Genomic DNA, 18,203 nt, shown 5'->3' on the forward strand with positions numbered 1-18,203 from the left:
ACTTAATTCCAGCCAGAGCTAATATTTCTTTTAGTTCTGAAAAATATTTACTGTATACAGAACAGCAGGCTCAGTTGCACAAGACACGGTGGGGTGCAGAGCTTCTCCAACTGCTCGGCCTCAACGCACTAGGAAGCTGCTCACAGGGTTGAGGCCTGGCACGCTCATGGCACAGCCCCATGCAGACTTGTGCCAGGGAGGATTTGTTTCTCATGCCCTCTGTGCACTGTAATGGGAAAAACTGAACCTGCATTTTGTGCAAAAGGGAATGATCGGGAAATGTTTTTCCATGAGCACCATTCAGTCACTTTGGTAACATATCTGCTGGCACAACCAGTGGGATTGGAGAGGAGAAGCAGCTCCCCATGTACAGTAAGAACACAGAGCTGCCGTCCGCCTTGCAACTACTCTAATTACTAAAAACATAAATATGTTAATAACCATACACATATACACAAAACACAGCAGGAATGCTATTACAGGATGCAGTTCCTACTCTACATAACTGCTCTTGTTAATACAGATACAATGCCAACATTAACTGCTCTCTGATATGCACCAAACCCTTCTTTACAGCCTTTGACCTTTAAGATGGCCAAAGCCATCTGGGCTCAGGCCTAGACCACAGCTCATCTGAGCTAGCCATGAAGATAGGTCAAACCCACTGTCTATCAATCTGATCAGTAGAACTACTCTTTTATTGCAGTACAGAAAATAATGTTCTTAAAACCTTATGAGTTGGATATTTCTTTTGTCAACATTTGGCATTAATTACTAATTCCCCCTCTTTCACAAGTGCTTCTTGGTATGAACAATCATCAGGCTTTGCAGGGAATAATGTTACTGATTACAAAACTTGACTAGGGCAAAGACTATTAGAAACACTGGACACAGGTTGGAGTTCCCCAGTCCCAGCTGGTGCTCTTCATTAATTTTCAGGGCAGATTTGCTGGGGTTGCACTTATCTGATCATCCAGAAATTGTCACTCTCCACACGGTTCTTTTTTATGCAGTTTCATTCTGAAGCTTGACGGGAAGAGGATGAGAAGGGCTGGAGGAGATGACTTGTGCTCAGCCCCTGTCTTTGCTAGTGTTCGTCAGAGCAGCGTCCTCTCCTCAGGACAATATCATCTAGCCCAATATCCCCAGTTCTTCCTTTCTCTTTCTCCCCCTTGAAAACAATCTGAGAAAAGAGAGAGAGAAAAATTGGAGTGCAAAAATAAAACAAAAGAAACTTTGGCTGGGAAGGCCTTGCAGAAAGAAAGCAAGAACATATAATCTTAACTGACTTACAAAAGGCCACTTGCTCTGCTCAGAATTAATACTGCTGCTTTTTTTTTTTTTCTGATTGTCTCCCTTTTTCACTTTGGCAGGATTTAGTGAAGAGACAGCAGATCACCGCTGAGCTACAGCAGATCAAGGTGCTGATTGCAGTGCTGCTTGGCTGGCAGAGCTGCCCTGAAATGAACTTCCACACAGTGCAGCCTGTGCTGCTGGAGGAACTTTCTGCATCTCTGCACTGTTCTCACTGATCCTCACAGCAAACACCCCAAACTCCCTGTATTCTGCAAAGTGTTTTCTTAAAGTTTTACAGTTGGCTGATGGCCAGACACAGCTGCAGGAACTAGAAAGACACATCCTTTATTTAATAAATTCTGGCTTCTTACAAAACAGATTTAAGCACATAGCTTGAGCAAGAGAAAAATGAACAAATTGGGAACTTGACTAGGAGTGTGCCATAAATCATGCAGAGGAGACACACAGTAGTGAGCAGACTTCTTTAAGAAAACATTCTCATAAACTAATACTGTTCCCTGTCCTATTGCTGCAGATGCACAAGCCTGAGCTGCTTTCATAGGCAGTCACTGTTTTTGTCCATGTTTTGAAAGAGTTAACACAGAGTCATAGATCAAATACAGCTGTGTAATTAAAATAATTTGGATTGCTGAGAGCAGGTTCCTGATTTAAATACCCACTAGATGCAGGGGATGTAAGAGAAATGCTGTGCTGAATATACTGAAACAGTTTTAGAAATAAGTGATTTTTAGATATGCTCTATGACTAGTTGATGCAGAGCTAATTCTTTAGAAAGTGTGATATAGGATTCTGACCTCCATTCAAACACCCTCTGAGGTTTCCATTACGTCCCCAAAATCACTAGTGTTGAATTAATTTTAGTTTTTGTCAATCTAGAAAATTAAGTTTCCTTTGTCAAACTGTCTGTGATAGGGGCTATCACAATTTGTTTAGGTCAGCACACCGGGATTCCCAAAGCAGATGGAAAAATGCCAAACTCAAGTGCTAAGTTCAGAGCAAAAGGCCTTGCTCACTAGGTATTAGCCTTCCTGACTCTGTGACATTCCCTTACATGATAGCACAATGTCTCTGCTTTATCAATCTCCTTTTTAACTTTCTGAAAACTATCTGCAATAATTCCAGCATTCTCACACAATCGATATTAATCATTTAATGCCACAATCACATGGGGCTGGCTCTCTCCATGGACATGATAACCTTTTACCAGTGTGAGACCAGCTGATAAGAGTCAGAACAAAACAGGTTTTCAGTATTACTTTGTCATCCAGTGTTTTTTTGTTGTTGTTTGTTTTGTTTTTTAAAAACTACCAGGTGTCAAAACATTTTCCATGATAATGCAGACAGCTGAACAGTTCTGTGCTACAGGCATCAGTCACCTTCCTGGCCAGATCATCTGTGGCTGCACAGCACAAACCCTGACAGACTGTGCTGGGACCCAGCTTGGGTTATCAAAAATGAACAGTTTTCAGCACCCTTGCTGTTTTAACTAGCTATTAATTCACACACACACACACACAAAAAAAAAAAAAAAAAAAAACACACACTTTTTTCCTGAGGGATGATGCTACCAGCTTTTCTGAAATGCAGGCTCAGTGTACCTTTGTCTACCAGACTGCTCTTTTCTATGTGGTAGTAAGTGGTTCTTTCAACTTGTATGATGTAGCTCAGTAGGAGCTATCTTGCACTTTCCCATGCGTGTGTTGCTGGTGGGGGTGGTGGTTATTTTCACTCTTATTAGCGTGATTCCGCTGGCAGAGATAAAGTTGGAAGTAAAACACAGACTGAAATTGGACCTAGAGAGCAAATAACCCAGGGCATGCTCAGACAGACAGTTCATGGCATACTCACACTCTTGACACCCAAGCCCTGCAGCGTGAGCTGCGTGTCTCTCCAGCCGCGGCCGCCCTTCCTTCCCCAGAGCGCGGGTCCGTGGGCGCCGCTCCTCCTCAGGAAGACGTGCAGCGCCCCGGAGTGCCGCCCTGGCAGCTTGTGTCTGAACGACAGGCACAAGTTCCCAGCCTGGGCCATGGGGCCCAGCGGCAGGACCAGGTGGGCTGCGCCTCTGTCTTGGCCTTTTGGCTCTGACAGCGTAAGGTACCGTCCCCCTGCAACAGAGAAAGATATTAATACTAGTACTGCATTTCAGGTCCAAATGCACAACAGTGGTTTAGAAAAAACAGGAGGAACAAAAGGGTCTCCAAGGCAGGATTTATAGCATTGCTCTTCTGTTCTTTGTGCTAGTACCAGGTTAGCTGTTTCCCAATTTCTTTTTTACAAATAGTCTTTTGAAAATGAAAAATTTAAATATTCCTTCACTTGTGTCAAGTGTACTGCAACCGCATGATTTGAAACCCACAGTGACACTGAAGCTGCTGTGTACGTTCATACACTGTTTGTGTGCAGCTCCCTAAGGCTTCAAATGTGCATGTGGGCCTAAAGTGGCAGCCCTTTGTCCAGGTTCCAGTTACAGCTTTTTAATGCATGATTTTTGCATTGAGATGACTTAAGTGGTAAAGAACAGCACCTGTTTGGTGTAGATACAGTTATATCAGCATAAAATTAAAGGCATTGACTGCATCTGTTTCAGGTAGTTGGAGTGGCTGAATTCAATCACCAAGAAGCAGGTTTGGTGGAGCACAAAGCTGCAGCTGGAGTGGAGCCCCTGCAGGAGGAGGTCTCTGATGAGCAGCACTCCCTGCATGCAAGATAAGCTTGCAGGGCTCCAGCAGGGCACTTTTCAAAATGCAGCTTCTGATAAACCAGTAAATACTGAACTTGTGAAAGGTGAGAGCAAACACTCAGGGCCAAGCTGGGAAGATAAATCTCTGAAGCAAGGGATTCCAGACAGGAGGGAACAGGGCAGGAGATCTCAAGGGACTAGTTTTAACAGGTTATGTCAACAGCAACAGTGTACAGGAAACAGAAGCTGAGATTGTCCCTGACAGGAAAGCAACAAAGGGAAAGAAAAGGCTGCAGTTTAAAAGGCTAATCTGAAATTTAATACATATTACCAACAAGCTGGAGTACAGATAATTAATATGCTTTGAATAACTTTCTTACAAAGTAAGTCTTTGCTTAGGCAAATTTTCCAGTGATGTAAAAGCAGGAAGAAAATTACCTGGTCCTTAAAAAATAAATAATTAATTAAAAAGGTAGTGCCACCTTTAATTCATTGCTCCAAAAAGCATGTGCAAGGTATTGCAGCAGTATTTTTAAAGCACTTGTCCGCAAGCACAACAGTTACCTTAAGTATTTTCCTAAATATAGACATAGACCAGAACAAGGACGTTGTATTTGGCAACAGACCAAAACTCTTTCCAGCTCTGCCTGTAATTTTACTAGTAATATGGAATATAGTTGTTTGCATGGTAGTTGAAAAGTAAGCTTTGCTTCTCCATAAGTAAGATAAAAGTTGTTCTCTAGTACGTATTTTTGTTTGATTCTTTTAAGACAAATAGTCTTTTACTCAGTGCATTTCCTGCTCCTTCAGAGATGCTCCTAATACAAAGATACTCGCTGTGATAAAAGTCCAGATTCTCAGCTGATACTCAGTGCTGGGAATGCTCAGTTTTGATTTTTCTACACGGAAGCAGCATGAGCATCAAATATATCCCCAACTTAAAGGGAAAACAACCTGTGTATATTTATCACAATGTAAGAACTGTCAGCAATGTCCATAGGACCAACCTTAGGTGGTTCTTCGACCACATGATGCAACTGTCTGTGTGCACCTTACCTGATGGATCTCCAACTGGCTCCCAGTGCAACTCATCATCCTCGTCCGTGATCCAGCCACAGAGTCCACTGTCAAAATCACAGCTGTGCACCAGCAGCCCTAGGCAGAGCAGGGCGAAAATGAAAACAAAACAAAGGGATCCTGACCCTTGGCTTGGGGAACAACAGCAGCTTCCCCTGTGGCTGGCTGACAAATGTGCATGTAAACATAAAATGGAGCAGGCGAAACAGTAGAAAAAAAATCTACAGAACTACTGAAGCAATCAAGGGGATGATATAATTATTATTTACAGTTCAGCCCACTAATATTGTGATATATTTGAAAAGCAACTATACAGGCTTAGGTTTGCAAAGTACAGTTTAAACAAACAGGCTCAAGATGCAAGAGCCCTGTAAAAATCTATAAATAAGATCTCTCCAGAAATCGTGACCAGCCACTGGAGCTGGGGAAAGGACATGTTCTTTACCTGGGTCATCGTTTGCTTCAAACTCATCAGCAGTAATCCCTCTTTCAATTTCAAGTATTTCAAACAGATTATTGCTCACTCCTGGCTGGCGTGGAACTGGGAAAGAAGAAAAGAATGAGGGAGAAGCAAGTAGTTAGTGACCCAGTTTCTTATCTTTAATAAAAAAATAGCTGCCTCTGAGCATTGCGCTTATCTTGGATAATTCAATATATTTAATTTGTATTTCATATGAAGATTAATAAACTTATACCTAGATGATTTAGTTTGTAACATTTATCTATGAAAGGGGATTCCAAATTCGCTAAAGACTTTTCAAATCAACATTGCCTTTTTTTATACCAAGAATAAAAACACCTTGAAGTACAGTATTACCTTCCACGGCTGTTTATAGGAGCATTTCAGACAGCTGCTTAGAGGAGATCCCACACAAATGACTGACATGCCCTGTGCTTGAAAACACAGCTAAAGCTACATCCATCTATCTGCCGAGGACTAGAATTCCCTAAACCAAAACCAGGGCTGTAATGGGAGATGAGAGGGAGTCCTGCAGCAGAAGCTGGAATTCAGCTGGAATTACACTTCTAGCTCTCCCACACAATCTGTCCTTCGGCTGCTTTTCTCAGCTGCAGAGGGAAGGGGATGCTTAAGGAAGGCTAATGGGCATCAGGGAGACATCCTGAAATTCCAGGGGTCACTGTGGGAAGCCTGGCTGCAAACAGCCCCTGGCTGCAGCAACTCCCTGTTCCTCCTGAGGGACCGAGCTTGTCTTGCTGTCCATCCTTAGAGGCAGAGCCAGGCCTGTGCCATAACAAACAGCTGTAACATGTTTCTGACAGGCCCTTAGATGTTATAGACAGCGCTCTCACCTGTGGGTATTTGTGAGGGCCTTATCAAAAACACAGTTGCCATTCAGCACTAAAATAAATATTTAAATATAGGCTTTTTAGGCAAGTGATAATGCCATTCTAACCTAAATTAAAGGACTTGTTACCTTTAAAAAAATAATAATAAACACACCTTTGGGTCAGTCTTTTTGCACTAGGATCAATATGCAAATTGTACAGTTAAAAGAACTCTTCTAAATCCACAGGATCACAGAATGCTTAAGGTTGGAAGGGACCTCTAGAGATCATCTAGTCCAACCCCCCTGCACACGCAGGGTCACCTAGAGCACGTGGCACAGGACTGCGTCCAAGCGGGTTTGGAAGATCTCCAGAGAAGGAGACTCCACAACCTCTCTGGGCAACCTGTTCCAGGGCTCTGTCAAAATACTTTAAATTATCAAGTAGCTTCCTACCCATCACAGCCTCTCTATAGGACAAAGTGCAGGAAATACTTGTAATTTATTTACCACCCTGTTTCAATTTGCTTATTAAAATACCGTTTCTACCGCACTGCTGTAAGAATTATCTGTATAGGCATACAGACTAGCTGCCTTGAATTACAGACCCATAACATCACCTTTAATTTGAAGTTCTACAAAAATGTTTCTTCAAAACTTTTTCTCCAAAGTCCTCTCCAATCTTAATATCACCTGCTAAAAGAACACACTGTAGCACTTTCAAATAGCCTGCTTAGCACTCAGACCTCATGGCAGGCAAGGACACACACATCCAGATACAAGAGATGTGGGATTCCAAATGTGATCCCCGTGTCACTGCTTTTAATAAGATGAGTAATATGTTGAGTAGAGATCATGGGAGAGAGTACTTGGCACAATTGTCAGACAGCTTTCCAAGACCTTTCTGTGCACTTTATATAGTAAGCATATCAGTGTGCTTTTCACTTAAATAGTTTGATAAAGCTTGTTAAATATAAACTTGGCTTTTCTTGGAGAATTTCATAAGCTACAGATGAGCCAATGCATGAACGCTACAACAGTCTTAAAGTTCCTCAGCCAAGTTCATGAGCATGGGGTGGCAGGGGGGAACCACATTAATAGCTGTGCAAGACAAATGGCCTTGTGGCCTTCTAAGCCTTGGGAAAGCAGGAGGCCATTCTTCATTTACTTGTTAATGACCCGGTTTGGGAGTAAAAGAGAATATTTCTATACAGCTGAGTTTAACTGCAGCATAATCACTGCCTTGCTGTTAGGAAACCTAAACATGACATTGGAGGGCAGCGTCATGTGATTATTATTACTATTAATAATTCAGTGTATGTTCTGCCTTACAACAAACATTCCTGTCTTAAGCAACTCCAGGCCCCAAAACACTCCCACATGAGCTTCTAAATTTCTGCTAAAAACAAACAACAACAAAAAAAAAACACAAGAGGAAACAGGTTTTTTGACAGAGTTGATTGAAAAGTCGCTAGAAGTATAGTAGTTATGATAAAAATTATATTCCACTTCCAAACCCTTAGGGGAGATCTCTGCAGGAGAATGAACAGCCTGGGATCTCCTGCAGAACTAGTAGTCCTGAGGTCAGTCTTAATTCCCCGTCCTGGGTGAAGGGAGGCAGCAGTGAGGTGCATCTGCATGACAGGGGAAGTTACCCTGCTGGCCTAGCACTGCTCTACAGCCCAGTGTTGCATTTTCCAGGCAGCTATAAGGCTCACTGACTTTAATCTAAATCTAACCCTTTATTACATATATTTCCAGAACATTTTTTGAAGTAACATGCCCACCTTTCTGGGAACAGCTCCTCAGGGGAGGAAAGCAACATTTCAGTTTCACTGAAACAGATGCAGTAAGTAGTTTGCAGCAGTCTAAGATCAGATTTTGGAATAAAGCTAGCTGGAAGCTAGATGGGAGGATTTGATTTATAAAAGTCTTAGATCCTATGAATTAGCTTAGGAAAAATGGATCAAGATGCCTGTCTCAAATACTTAAATATTAAAAGAAATTCATCTTAATAGATATGAGAGCAAAGACAACAAACTAAATACTATTGAAAACACTTTTCCCATAGCATGAAAAAGGAGCAACTACATTCTTTAGTTTTAGTACTTCAGTTCTTTCAAGGCTCAAATTTCTACTTCTCGGTCATTGCAAAGGGAGCAAAAGGGATCACAGTTTAATCCTATCTTTAAATTTTATTAACAGCTGATAGGAGGACTCTCTCCCAAATGCAACCTTTGTGGCCGCACTAAGAAGGACAATAGCTGAACTATGTTTTAATATAAACCAGGGGGCTTGTTTTTGCTTTGCTGATACCCAGTACTGCCCTATGCACTTAACCCTGGCTACCCAGGTAGGTGCTGATGGTGACAGAAGCGGAGTCTCACAGGGCAGTTCAGTGCATCTGTTGGAGACCTCACCCATCCTCTGAAACAAAAGAGCTTCCTCCGTACTTCGCTGCAGTTTGCATCAGTCCCCAAATAGTTAAATATTAAGCCATTGCTGCATTCCTCCTCTGCCATTCCCCCTGCATCCATATCAGGAGAAGATTATCCTTGGTGCCAGATTCCACTGTCTGCAACTGACTGCATAGTTCAAAGGGCAAGGGGAGGAATGCCATTTTTTAAAGTATTCTTTTTTTGTTGTCCGAAAAAGCAGCTTCTCAAAGTTATTACAGTAACTTTAAGAGAAGGAGGTAAAGCACCTAGGGCAAGCTCAACCACCTAATACCTTTCACAGATTCCATGGTTACTTAAACAACATCATCAGCAGAGCACTTGGCGGAGCTGCCTAACCCTGCAGTGCCTGCTGAAGCCAACAGCAGCTGCTGCACAGGACAGTCTTTAGCACCCACCTCTGCTCAAGGAAGTCTTGGAAGCCAGACAGAGATATCCCAACTTCCGCACGCAGCGGAGGACCCCATCAAGTGTTTATAAACACTCCGTAGCGATACATTTCTCTCTCAGTGTGCATGCATCAGGGTAAGCTCACCACCAGAAAACAAAAAACACTTTTACTTTCTTGTTTTCCCAACCTTTATGCATACGGCTTTACCATATGACCATTTTCAATTTCACAACTTTGTCCTTATTTATAGAATGTTCAAAAAAACTTTCACCTCACTGAACGTACAATTCTGATAAATACAAGAATATGTACATTTACTTACTGAACACGTCGCCTCGAGATTTCTGTGGATCTACCTGGATCCTGTTGTCAACTGTAGTTACTTGGGAAGATGTAGTTTCAATTGGAACATGCGAAGACTCTCCAGTTGTCATCACAGGAGTCCTCTGTGGAGGCAGCGTAGGCCTTAATGTTGGAGGCGGAGGCCTCGTCACTGGCCTTGTCGTCACGGGCATGGACCTGGTGGTTGGCCTGGGTGGAGGTCGAGTTGTTGGCCGGGCTGTAGGACGAGTCGATGGCCTGGCCACTGGCCTTCCTGTAACAACAGCAGGTACATATGGTGGTCTGGGGGGTTGACTTGTGCCTCCACTATCAGGAATCCTATTGGTTAGGCTACTGCCTCCCTTGGGAAGTGTGCTGTTGCCCTTCAACATATGATACAGACCAGGTGGTTCAATCATAACATTGGGAATAACTGCAAAGAGAATCAAAACGGTAGCAAAACAGACATCTGACTCTCTTGCTCCAGAAATGTAACAGTATCTTTCATTAGTACATGGAGAGAACCTGATGAAGTGGTTTCTCTTGTTCTGCTTGGTTCCACTGTTGAGAAACACTTCAGCACCAACCCTACTGACTTATCGCATGCTAGAATGACTGAAGGCACCCAGCACCGTCCAGCGCTGCCTCCTGCCAGGCAGCGATTCACATTCATGGGTGACAAAACTTTCCCAGAAGAGTGTTAGTAAAAAACACAGTCAGAAAGGGATGGCTTAACATGAGCTCAGAAGCTGGACAGGTTCATACTCAGGAGTAATGCTAAATGCAGTAAGAGTCTAGTGTTCTGTTTTGTTCATGGGCAGGCAGATGCCTTTGGCTAAGCAAATATTTCAGACTCTCCCCTTCTTTTAAACACTTCTCCTTATCAATAAGCATTAACCTTTTTACAGAGATTGAACCTAAGCCAACTAGCTCTCATTTAGATGCCTATCTTTGCTAAACACCAGGAAAATAAAGTAGTATTTTTAGTCTTCCCGAAAAGGACAAGGTGAACCAAGCACTGCCTAAATCTCCGACACGTATTCCAAACTGCCTACAGCACCACTTCCCCAGCATTTCATCAAGAAAAGATGACATATTTTAACTTGCATTCACAAAGGGAGTTTCTGCAGATAATAAATGCAAGAGCATGTATTTTGTTATTTACAATGTACTGTTTATTAATAAACCTTTGTATCTCATTGGAAATCTTAAACTCCAACAGGAGCTCTAGTCACAGTTTCTCTACAAGTATTTCAGGCAGAAGAGTTAAAATGAAGAACTACTGTTTGGTAAACAATGAATTGACTGGTGGTAGCAGAGAAAAAGCTTTTCCACCTGGCCATCCGCTTATTACTATTCTTTTGAATAACAGGCAGTTTTTACATTGAGATATGTTCAAATATAAGATGCTACAATTGCTTCACTCAAGAACAAGATGAGAACTCTGATCGCAGAAGGCTGGGGTTGGAAGGGACCTCTGGAGATCACCTGTATGCAGGGAGCACATAGCGAGCAGGGCACGAGTCCTGTGAACACTTTGAGGAGCCCCGGCCCTGCTTACTCAGTTGCTCTCATTCTGAAGCATCTCTAGAATGAATAGGGTTTGGTAGGTGTCTAATTATAAGAATCTCTGGGAAATATATTTTTACCAAGGCATGCTAAGACTCCCAAAACTCTGAAGACATTAAGCACAACCACCTTAATAATAGTTAAGGGAAACTGATCCTGACATCGCTATAGCTCAATATTTACAGTGTGGGATTCATGACCACATTTAGTATCAGAAAAGGAGCATTACGTACGTATACAGTTTGTTCCACTGTCTATGTAGCCTTCTTTACATTTGCATTGGTAGGATCCATGTGTGTTGTAACATCGTGAAAAAGTACCACACTGATGCTGGCCAAGAGAACATTCATCTATATCTGCAACAAAAAGGTATATAAAAATCAGTAATATCTAGGAAAAAAACTGTCCTCACCCTATGCCCACAAAAACAGTACATATTATTGTTAGGAAAAAAAAAATCCTAACTCAAAAAAAAAATCAATAAAATGGAATTGCCAGCAGAAAAAGACAGACAGGTAGTCATAAATTAATGTGGCAATACAGGTGTCAGGGTAAAAGGGATTGGTGGGTAATTCTTGTGTTGCTTGTCTTATAGCTTAGCATCAGCCTGGTGATTTGCTGTGGTAGATCACAGCTAAAATGATCAAGATTATAACTTGAGGCACTGAGAAACTTAGCAGTACCTGTAAACACCCTTTTCTCTGCTGAAAGGCATTCCAGCCTCACGTCTGGACGAAGACTGGAGGTATTTCCCAGCCCTCATCTTTTCAGGGGAGGAAAAGTTGCACGATGCAGGCAGGAAGGAGCTGGGATGTGCTTGGGCCACCCTTCATCAGCTCAGGACAAGCTGTGAAGCACTCCTGTGTGACAGCGCAGACAGAACTACACTTGTACACAGTGCCAAGCCTGCAACTACTAATCCCAAGTTAAATCTGCAGGGACAAAGGCTTTGGAATGGACTTCCTGAGGTCACCAGCTCCTAGGAGGAGCCAGTTACCAGAAAGGGGCCCAATCCATGCTTCCAGTTATTTCTATCATCCGCCCCTTCCTAAAATATTGATGCAGAGCAACCTAAAACAACCTGCTTGACTGTGCCAGCTGTAGTAAGTGAACGTTCTTTAAACCATTAATTCCCATTCAGAGTATGCAGCTGTATGCCACAAGCACGGGAAACGTGCCGTTGTCCTTACCATGGCATTGCTGTTTGCCTCCGATGTACATTAGATTAAAGCCTTTATGGCATCTGCAAATGTAGCTTCCAAAAGTATTGCTGCAGTGCCCAAAGCGGGGGCAGATAGCTCTCCCAGTAGCACATTCATTGATATCTGCAAAAAGAAAGGAATAGTATCATTCTTCCTAACAGATAAAGTGCTGTCCGTTTTAAAGGGGTTTCACAGAAGAAAAAGATTATAGAATGACCAAAGTATTTTGGAAAAGCTTTTTTTGGTGCCAGTTGCTTGGCCAGCAATAACACCCATGCTGTGGCTCCTCAGTTCAGCTCTTGATCACATACACATACGTCTGTCTCCTGTGCCAAAAATAAACACCCTGAGCGACAAGAGATGCATGGATATAACATGTATCACTACTGGCTTCTGAGTGCTTGCCATACAGTCTTGCAGCCTTGGGACCCTTCTCCTGGATTCAAGGGTATTCCTCAAAGCACTCATCCTTAAAATGTTAACTTCTTTTTGCCTGAAGAAAAGCTGTTTCATATCATTTGAATAACTTCCTTTTCCACTATTGAGCCCAAGCTTACAAAGATAGCATCTCAACTTACAGCCAAGGAATTGCCAAAAATACCCCAGTAATCCCTTTTAAAATACTCTCAAAATGTCTGAGCAAAGACCAGGCTAAAGCTGGGGTTTCAGGGGCATTATTTCTAGGGCTCCTAACTGTTTGCTACCACAGGCCAAATGGTTTTTGAGGGGTAACTGCCCCATTGCAAGCTCTTCCTTGCAGTATGCGTGTGCTGCAGCTGCCCCCTTGCAAGAGGGCTTGGTACCTACGTGACCTAGGAGGCACGTGGCTCCCGCGCGCTCACAGCGGGACCCTGCAGCCCTGTTTGCCAGGCAGGGCTGGGGCAGACCCAGGTGCCTCTCCTGCAGCTGCTGCTGCACAAGCCCTGGCAGGAGAGCAGGCAGATACAGCAAAGCCACTTGCACTCGCTTTGCAGCCCTTGGGGCTGAGCTGAAGCCCGCTGAGCACTCGAGCCCTAACTCACTGAGGTGAGGCAGGGACGTGCCACACAGCCACTCTGAGACACGGTGCTTCTCACGAGTGCTGCTTATCTCCAGGGCACGGTTCAAGCCTTCCCTCTCCACCTCTAGCAAGCTCTCGACCTCCAGGAAAGCAAGATTTTGCTCTCCAAGCTAAAAGGAGCACTTCAGCTGCAGGTGGCAGGAGGGCAAAGCCCAGACTGCTGCTTGGGAGAGGTCCCACAGAGCACAGAGAGGAGCAGAGCCCGAGTCTTGCAAGCTTGGAGGAAACGCTACTGCCGGCCACCACAGCTGCTCTCAGACACAAATATTCTTGACCACTGAACAAAGTCCAAATAGGGAACTAAAGGAAACAAAACTGCTGACTAAGGCAGCTCCCCAAGAAGGGGGATGTAGCTCTAACCTCTCCCAGCTGTGTTTCCCACAGCCACAAGGAATAACCTGGAATGAGGAGCTCCTGGCTGCCCGGGCTCTCCCAGTAGCTCCTGCTGGCACCGGCCCAGAGTGCGACCGGCCGACCTCAAACCCGGCCTCCCTCGCGCTCTGCCCGTCACGCTCCTCCAACACGAGCGGCCTCCCTCGCGCTGACACCAGAGCACTCCCGAGAATGAGAGTCAATGACAACAACCTCAACCAGAACAAACAAGAGACCCAAACTGGGCACGGGGCCATGTCCCTGCACGCCCACTTCTTCCTATAAATCAGCCTCTTGCTTTGAATACATGTGCCTTTAAAAAAAAAAATCTGCTGCTATAGCCTGTAACATCATTCAATTTATAAGCCATAATTTTCTACCTTTTCTTAAAATAGCATTTTGACACTGCCTACTTCAGGCTGTTGATCACTGAGGTTTTGTTTTTGTTTTTAATCTTAACTTCATAAGCAATTCAGCAAGAATACATCAGCCACAGAATGTCTTTCATCATGGCATGAAATACATTCTTTAAAACCTAGAGTAGCTTGCTCTGTCTTTCCTGCTGTGCTCATGCTATTGCACACGCACCTAGGGGAAGAGGGGAGCTCAGGAACCAGAGGATTATAGTGATATCATTTATCTATCTGTGCAGTTACACATGCTAAACATATAGGGATGATCAACACCCCTGTTAAAACTGACATAAAAGTTAAGCAAAAAATGATGTAAAGTCTATTGCCTACCTTTAGCGTGGCATGTGGATGCTCCCTGCTAGTGGAAAACTGCTTTTTGATCATTGGCTAGGACATGGCAAGCAAGGGCTTCTGCTTAGCTTGCTAGGGTGCCAGACATATAATGAGAGTGGATTCTTTCAAGCCCGTGAGCCTGTGCCAATTTCAGACTTTTTAAAGCCAAAGAGATGTGCAAATTACCAATTTCACAGAATGACAAATCCAATTGAAAAAACTGGTAACACTGCTTCATCAGTTATTTTTTGTCTCTGGAGACATTTATAATCCTGATCTTTACTGAATACTTTGCTGAATTCCGTTTTAATTCCTTGTTATTTAGTTTATACAATTTACCTTTGTAGCTGAATTATTTGGTTGTTCTTTGCTGATTGGATGAAGCATTTTTAAAAAGAGAATGATCAACACAGAATAACAAACTAAAAATAGAGTAATTTCTAAGGGAATTTCCACCTGGTAAAAACAATCATTGCGTTCCCAGCTGTCTTTGGAACCCTCCTCAAACTAGCATTTCACAAGCTAGAGGCAACACCCATTTCAATTTTCTCACCATCATCAACTAAATTGAACAGGATTCATATAACAGGTCTAAGTGCTAGTCTTCTGAATATTTAAAAACACCACCAAATGTCCACTTCAGTTATTTCAAAACACATATGAAGTTTGCTTGAACTTTTTATAAAAAAGTGCAGTAGGAGGATCTTGTATTTTTCTAGAAATTTTCTACTTTAGGAAGTAGAAATTCCACTTCCTGGAATTTGTACCAAAACTCACTCGGCTCACAATGTCATTAATCTCCTCCAAAAACCTCTCTGTCAGGTCTACAGCTAAATTAATCATAATTCAACCCCTTCAGCTTCCAACAATCGTAATTTTTGCCGCAGTTGAACCCACTCCTCTGCGTGCACACGTGTGCCAATGACACACTGGAGAAGCCTCCACCAAGGGCCTGCTCCTTATATCAGGGCTAGTTTCTGCCCCTTGCTCCACCACAGAGTTCCTGGTCTGCATGGGTAAGTCACTTCAAGAAGCCATTGTCCCCACTGCGCAGATGTGATACCCATGTGTGCATGATTAGGGTCATCCACATCACCTTGACATCTTTCAGTGCAAGTATGCACAATTCTTAGAGGTTGTAAAACTGCAGATCTGCATATGGTCTCAATCATAAATGTATAGTTAATGACTAATGAAATCACATGTCACACTGTTCTTCAGACCATTGAGGTATGTGGCACGATACAGTCTGATTAAGCAGGAGCTCCTAACCACAATCAAGAAGGAGAGAAGAAAACATTTTACTTTTATGCTGCCTGAATTTCTGAGTTTATTTTAACTAGGAGTTTTCAATGCTATCCAAGAAAAATGGGAGCCTAAATCCCATTAATATTGGAATTGTGCACAAACCTTCAGCCTACCCCGAAGAAATTTGGCAATTTGTATAAATTAGCTCTGCATTCCCAGAACCAAGGCAGCACCTTACTCTATAAGTGTATGACAGAGACCTGCCCTCCCCATGCCTTTCTGATATAGGCAAGTACTTGGGAGTCCCTACCAGCAGCATGTAAAATTAGCCAGTAAGAGGAGAGATTGATATGGACCAAAAGCTTTTGGGCCAAGCAGCCCTTGCAGGCTTTAAGCAGAGAGTCAACAAAACTTGCAGGAGTGGAAGAAAACATTAGGGATCTCTGACATATGCCACTTTGAACACCATTCCAGCAGCACTTTCACATTGCATGTATGATGCATTCTAAATACAGCTGATACACTTAACAGCTTGAGAGGGTTTAAGGATGAAAATGTGGGGTTTTTTTTAGGGAAAAGGGAACAGGGAAAGGGATCATGCATCTTATCACATACCTATGCAGGTCCTCCCATCAGGCCCCAGCTGCAGGCCTGGAGAAGGACAGCGGCAGCGCGCTTGCCCTTTCACCACATCACAGCCATACTGACAGTTGGCCATGGAACACGTCTGGGCATCTACAAAAAAATAAAAATCAATTGTAGCAAGTTGTGTTATGAAATGCAATCCCCCTGGAGAAAATAAATCCCAGTATGTGCTACAAGTCCTCCAGGGCAGTACTGCCATTTTAAAAATAACACCTTTAATAAGGGTCATTTCTCTCCCCTCTGTCCAGACACTGAAAATAGACGCTTTTACACAAGAGAGAAGGAACCTGATCTCCACAAAGATCACAATACAGTTTTATACCAGTTAAGCAACCAACATCTGCAGCTTTAATGACTTTACATTTACACAGACATACTGCTGCAGAACTGCAGGTGTCTTGCTGCAATGCAACTGCAAGCCCCACTCCCTGAAGGCAAATTACCAGTGATTTACAGCACTGGAGAATGTGTCTGAAGAGACTAGTAATGAAACTAATAAATCAAAATATTTGTTTATTGTGTTTAGCCTAATTTCATTAGAACAAAGCACCTCATTTTGTGCAATTGCATGATTTCCAGTGGGATTCACTTTTCCTTTAGGAAAAATCTTAATTTCAGACAAGTTTCCCAGTGAATCCTGAGCCCTGTCACAGGGATATTGAAGAGGAGGTTTGAGAAAAGCAAGCAACAAGCCTTGCCCTACTAGAGCACGTTCCGTCTGGCATGGGCATGTAGCCATTCAGGCAGAAGCACTTGTAGCTGCCGTAGGTATTCATGCATCGGTGTTTGCATGGCCGGGGCTTCAGTCCACACTCATTTAGATCTGAAAAGAAAGATAGAAAAGAAAGGGGGTGGGAGGAGAAAATACACAAAGTATTGCTAGCAGTTAGAGTTCCTGAAGAAAGGAGGAAAAATTGGCAATCAGATTTTATACGCAGTCCAGCTCATCAGCAAGTGTCCAGAACATCCCGCATAAAGTCCTCCTGCAAGTTGAGTATTTTCTTCTATCACAGACATCCTTTCAGAAACAACACCACTAGCATTAGCTCACATAATGGTAGAAGTTTTGTTAGGGACTACAGGAGATCAGACTGCTCACCTCTTGCCACTGTCACAGCACCCTGTGACCAGCATCAACCTGAACAGTAGAGAGGAGATGGAAAGCTCACATTGCTACAAATGCTATCAATGGATTTTGCTGCACATTACGTTCAGTAACAGATTATTCTGGTTTATCCTGATAAAATCAGTCATTTCCCGCCATTATGCAGCAAAGATGACAATAATAAAGTTAAAAATAAATAAATCTATTCACAAATCCTGTCAGTAGGTAGTTTTACAAGTAAATTACTAACACGTACTTCTAATATTGCACAATGCGCTGTGGAGTTTTGTTAAAGAGTGACTTATTTCCAGGAACTTTTCAAAGAACCATCACTCCCTAAGCAACACCCCAGTAAGGTCAGCCTTGGCACCAGGCATTTAGCAGGCACACAAACACAGCACCTGCTCCGTATCTGCAGTATATCTGTAACTCCCCGTTCCTAGTATTTGAAATTTAAATGCATCTTGAAACAGTTAGAGAGCAACATTCTTCATCCTTCCTTTTTTTTCAGGACAAAGCTTTTAACTGCTGTTCTAGAAGTTGCAAGTATTTCCCCTTTCGTTATGACTGACACAACGTAGGGCAATTGGGAGCAAAATAAATTGTGTGCTATCTTTGCCAAAATACTAGTGACAAGACATTCAAGTTTTTGTTAAATAAGTCATTGTTAAATTCAACAATTTTGTTAAATTTTACTTACAAGTCATGAAAGTATCTTCACTGAGCCT

At 42.8% G+C, this 18,203-nt stretch overlaps 1 protein-coding gene across 1 annotated transcript in view; it reads right to left on the reverse strand.

The window, feature by feature from the left end:
* Positions 1 to 819: 819 nt before the first annotated feature.
* Positions 820 to 18,203, reverse strand: part of NPNT (nephronectin) — a 39,090-nt gene continuing 21,706 nt past the window's right edge. The window contains exons 5-13 of the mRNA XM_088524035.1: positions 17,074 to 17,193; positions 16,341 to 16,460; positions 12,288 to 12,422; positions 11,331 to 11,453; positions 9,530 to 9,961; positions 5,520 to 5,615; positions 5,054 to 5,152; positions 3,166 to 3,422; positions 820 to 1,183 (exon numbers count right to left, since the gene is read on the reverse strand). Of these exons, the coding sequence (XP_088380161.1) occupies positions 1,088 to 1,183; positions 3,166 to 3,422; positions 5,054 to 5,152; positions 5,520 to 5,615; positions 9,530 to 9,961; positions 11,331 to 11,453; positions 12,288 to 12,422; positions 16,341 to 16,460; positions 17,074 to 17,193 (1,478 nt within the window). The 3' untranslated portion in view covers positions 820 to 1,087. The remainder of the gene's footprint in view (positions 1,184 to 3,165; positions 3,423 to 5,053; positions 5,153 to 5,519; positions 5,616 to 9,529; positions 9,962 to 11,330; positions 11,454 to 12,287; positions 12,423 to 16,340; positions 16,461 to 17,073; positions 17,194 to 18,203) is intronic.

This window comes from Tinamus guttatus, unplaced genomic scaffold, assembly GCF_059628265.1.
Source record: "Tinamus guttatus ecotype Peru unplaced genomic scaffold, ASM5962826v1 Tinamus_guttatus_pri_ptg000202l, whole genome shotgun sequence".
Lineage (NCBI taxonomy): Eukaryota > Metazoa > Chordata > Aves > Tinamiformes > Tinamidae > Tinamus > Tinamus guttatus.